Below are 4,896 nucleotides of genomic sequence, written 5' to 3' on the forward strand. Positions count from 1 at the left end.
TCTATAATCTTGCTCTGAAAAAAATTTTCAGCTTCAAGGTGGAGGTGTATAGAATAATAAATAATATTTTGAATAACAAGCATAACTATTTTTTAATAATATGGTGTAATTTTATTTCTGTACCAGGGGGTTATCTATTCACACATTCCATGGAAACTTCTTCGTTCGCTCCACAGACTTGCTTTCCTTGCCCAATGTAAACCCGGACGCTGGCTTCGGAATGCAAGTTTCAATAGATGAGAACCTAAACGATATACAGACTGTATGTTTCCAAGCGGCGCTTCTGTATACTTCCAGTAAAGGTAGGTTATATCTTGTCATTTATTTTTCATCAAATTCTCATTTATTATTTGTGCAAATTTATATAGATAATACTCATAGTTTGATTGTCTAAATTAATAGTGTTACGTAGAAGGTCAAAAATGTATATTTATGCAGCCTTAACCCTGTTGTTTGAATTGCGATACTGAATCTTACATTTTATTGATTTGCTTACTTGGTGGAGAATGCAAAGTGATGTTTAATGATGAATCGACTATTTGATGTAGAACTAATTATAAAATAATGTGATGAAATTTAATAATATAATATGAAAATAATGTACATTAAAATAATATTTCTACTATACAGTCTTTAGAGTTAAGAACGGCTACAATGAGAAGGTAGTTGTACTCGTGTATTTTTTAATTATGGTCTACATGTGTATGATATTTTATGCCCAACCTACGGCACAGGTGCAGCATTGTTGGGTTGGAATTTATACTCGGCTGTATAATATGTTTTTTATATTTTATTTTGTTATTAAAAAAAAAATAATTATTTTCCTTTCTAGGATGAAAGGATAAGGACAAGAATGATAAACATTTTTAAATCAAATTGAAAGGAGCTAGTTATCGTAGTAGAACAAATACAGATGTCTCACAATGGATTGTGAATTTCTATTTCATTTTGTATTTGCTTTGTTTTATTTATTTACGAGCAGACCCGGCAATAGCTAGATTTCGGGATGTAGAAAAAATAATTTAATATTATTATTATTATTATTATTAATTGAACGTTTTATATAAATTAATATATTTAGTTATTTACACATTGGAGTAATGATTGAATCAATTGCTTATTATATCTATTTAATTTATAGCGGTAAATAAAAAGGCACAGGCCTGATCTAATTAAACAAATTAAAACCGGAATTATAAAGTAAAACGATTCAAAAGTTTTTCTTTATTTTAAACTAATATTTTGCCTTAAACTTATACACTTTGTTAAAGTAGAATAAAAGAGGAGACAGCTTTCCAACGGTTGTATTAATGTAGGAATTGGATAAAATGCCGAGGAGCTATGAATGATTTTATGAAAGATGGTCTCCGGAAGAAAAAAAAAATCTTAATAAATCAAGTTGAAAAATTTGTAATTTTTAATTTCTTTGAAAAACAGTATTATTTCAAGACTCGTCTTTTTGTTCAGAAAGAAAAAACAAAGAAACAAAATTCAATTTTTTTCCCCTGAAAAAATCAATACTGTCTATAACCTTCCTGGGAAAATCCTGAAATGCCCCATTACAATCTTATGAACGATATGGCAGATTGCAATATACTTAATGTACTTGTAGATTTTTTTTCTTTCACCACTGTGATTTCCTTTATTTAAAAAAAAAAAAAAAAAAAGTTTTGCCAATAATATAAATTTTCTGAAAGGATTTAATAACTTTTAGTTATAGAAAATTAGTGATTAAACAGTAGATTTTACTTTGTTACTTGTAACAAATATTTATTTTATAAATAATAGTTATTAACAGTTTTCATTATATTCTTCATAAATAACAATTTTTCTATTCTTTAGGATTTTTTCTATTTTTTGTGAGGTAAGCCTTGAGGATGTGTCGGATCAAAGAATTATCCGATATGTATTTTTATTTTATTTTTTTATTGTATATTACCTTTGGCAGAAAGTACTGCGGCCAATCAGGCCTAATTAGCATCATCCACATTACAACGTATTGTCAGAAACACCATAACATTATAACGAGCTTATTTAAAAACTAGAAACAGCTTTCAATATAGCTGTATTTTATTTAGCTACTAAAGTTTGGCTCTTAAACCGTAAGCCACTTTTATATTACTAATTATGAGAGATAGTTGACTGTGGATGACGTACGAGGACAAGATGGTTGGGGGTGCAGTCAAAGTGAAACACAAATAAGTTGGTGTAGCCTATTTAATTGTGCCAACGTTTCGGCTAGAGTTTCTAGCCTTCTTCAGGGCTGTTAGCTTGAAAATCAAACGCCTAATGATTCTCCTAAGATTCTAATCATTAGGCGTTTGATTTTCAAGGTAACAGCCCTGAAGAAGGCTAGAAACTCTAGCCGAAACATTGGCACGATTAAATAGGTTACACCAACTTATTTGTGTTTTACTTTGACTGCACCCTCAACCATCTTCTCCTTGCACTTTGATATTACTTTTTGCATATTTAAGGCTTATGTCACACACAGGTACGAGGGTAATAGGAATGGTCTCAGAGTCACTCCAACCTGTCAGTATGCTCATTACCGGGAATGCTGCAGTGACTTGGTACCCCTTCAATACTGACTATTATCACATGAGAGTTAGTTGAGTACTGCATCAATACTGTCTTCAACATGGTTTTATCGAGGTTATAAAGTGCCTATCTGTGTTCATTGTTATTCTTATACTAAAGAGCCCTTTCTTGATAAGAGTACTGGCACAATGGCTTATCGCAAGTATTACTGGAATACTGATATGTACCTCCCTAGGGAAGTAGATGTATAATGGTTTATCACCAGGGCAGACAGATGCCAGTTCGTGAGCCTTGGACTGCAAGGGAGCCATCTGTGTAGCAATGAATACCATTGTTTTAAGTTCTATTAATCTTTACACTAAATCTAGTGTCTTTATATCTGTGGATTTGAGCATCCGAATGCGTGGAAAACATCCTGTCTCTCTCCACTTAATTTTTCTTAAAATTAGATTTCCTATTGGAATCCATTTAAATTTTTAACAAATTCATTTCATTGGAAATTCCTGGGTTAGGTGCGGTAAAGTTATAATATTAAGAATACCCTCAACAAAAGTTAATGAAACCATATGCCACTGTTATGGCTTAGTGAACATCAAATTACAATTTCACAAATTGTAGAGATGGAGGGAGAGGGGGGCTAGATGAGTGAGAGGTAACTTGATTAGTGAGACTCTGTTTATCATGTTTTATTATTTCAGTGGCCTGAAATTTTTCCCAAAATGACCTGAAAAATCAGGGAATTCTATTTAAGTATTTTGGTAGATACCTCGACTATGTCCTAAAGAAATGAACAAAATTTTCAGTGTTTCATTCAAATTTAGGCTAGGTCGTACCGAGGATCAAAACTAGGAGAGGCAAGCCATGGCCATTCAGGTTATGACATTTCAGCGGTAATTGTGCTTTATTAGTTATTTTTAATTTTTTTCACTTCTGGGAGGGGAGGCAGCTGTCACTACTGTGACAGTAGCTTTTAAAATTGAAATTATAAACCTAAATCTCAAATATTATTCTTTATTTTATTAATGTTTTCTTTTAAATGTTCTAGGAGAAAGAAGAATCCGTGTTCACACTTTGTGCCTTCCGATAGCTTCAAACCTGTCAGACGTTTTACATGGGGCGGACCAGCAATGTATTGTGGGGCTTCTGGCTAAAATGGGTATGGAATTTTATATTTAAGTTAGTTTAATAAATAGTGAATGATTCTGTCAACGCTCTTCACTATTATTTACAAATTATATTTTATTTTATATGCCAGATCTGCATGATTTTCAATCTAAATTCTAACTCAGCCTGGTGGCTGATGGACAAGGGAAAAATGTGATCATTTTTTTCTCAACTCAACCAATTGAATGATCGTGTGTACACTTTATAGAGGCTGGGTTTTCTCCAGTAGAGTCACTCAACTCTAGTTATTTTTCTAAATTAGTTAATCTATACAGATCGAGAAGAAATTAGAACCACATTTTGTATTTATAAGAACTCTTTAGTAATTTTCTATTTTGATATAAAAAAAAAAATTGTAAGAATTAAATATAGCATAAAAACTGTGGGAATGTTTAATTCTCTACTACAGAGCAGCTATATAAAAATTTAAAAAAGTTATATATAAAGCATTGGTGAAAAGTAAAATGTTGTAATATGAATCAGAAGATATTTAAAGTATTGTTTGAAAATGTAATCTTAATAGTATGGATAAGAAACCTGGTCCCTCAGAAGGAGCGAAGGAAAAAAAGTCCCAGCACTGGAAATCGACTTTGGCAGAGAGTAGCTAGAATACCAAGAATCAAAAGAGTCAAAACAGAAGTAAGAAAGAATATGTAATAAGAATAATATAAGAGATGGAAGAAGACTTCGACGGTACAGAGACGTACATCAGATAAATGTTTATAGGCTTAAGAAGGATTGGGAGGAAAAGTGCTTGTAGACCTCCAGTCAAATGAAAAGATAAGGTGTCGAAAGGGCCATTCATAGCTGTGCGACTTAAGGCGTTGGTCTTGACAACCTCGGAACTGCAGCGGTGTCAGTTCAAATCTCATAGGGGGAAGGGGAGTCGAATTTTCTTTAGGCGGCAAACACAAAACGAAAACTTGACCCCCACCATGGCAGGAATATAATGGTCCCCTGAAGATAACCCCTCTGTATATCAGAAATGACCAGGAAGGGAGTCATAAAGAAAAAAAGAGGATAAGGTGTGAGAGCATGGCTGGCAGGGGACTGACATAGGAGGGCATGATTGACCGGCTGATGGAGAGACTTGTTTAGATAAGTAATCTTTTTAATAAAATAAAAAATGTACATCTATAAAAAAGTTGTATATAAATTAATTAATTTAACTCTACACCTAAATTAATTTTT

General features: G+C 32.4%; 1 protein-coding gene across 1 annotated transcript in view; it reads left to right on the forward strand.

Annotated features, from left to right (window-relative positions):
• The window catches only part of Sec24AB (Protein transport protein Sec24AB), a gene marked incomplete at its 5' end in the record, with an annotated part of 40,707 nt that overhangs the window by 19,146 nt on the left and 16,665 nt on the right, over positions 1-4,896 (forward strand). Inside the window, 2 exon segments of the mRNA XM_067044714.1 lie at positions 127-302; positions 3,587-3,697. Of these exon segments, the coding sequence (XP_066900815.1) occupies positions 127-302; positions 3,587-3,697 (287 nt within the window).

The sequence above is a fragment of the Halyomorpha halys genome, unplaced genomic scaffold (assembly GCF_000696795.3).
Source record: "Halyomorpha halys isolate HHAL.00 unplaced genomic scaffold, Hhal_1.1 Scaffold323.1, whole genome shotgun sequence".
NCBI lineage: Eukaryota > Metazoa > Arthropoda > Insecta > Hemiptera > Pentatomidae > Halyomorpha > Halyomorpha halys.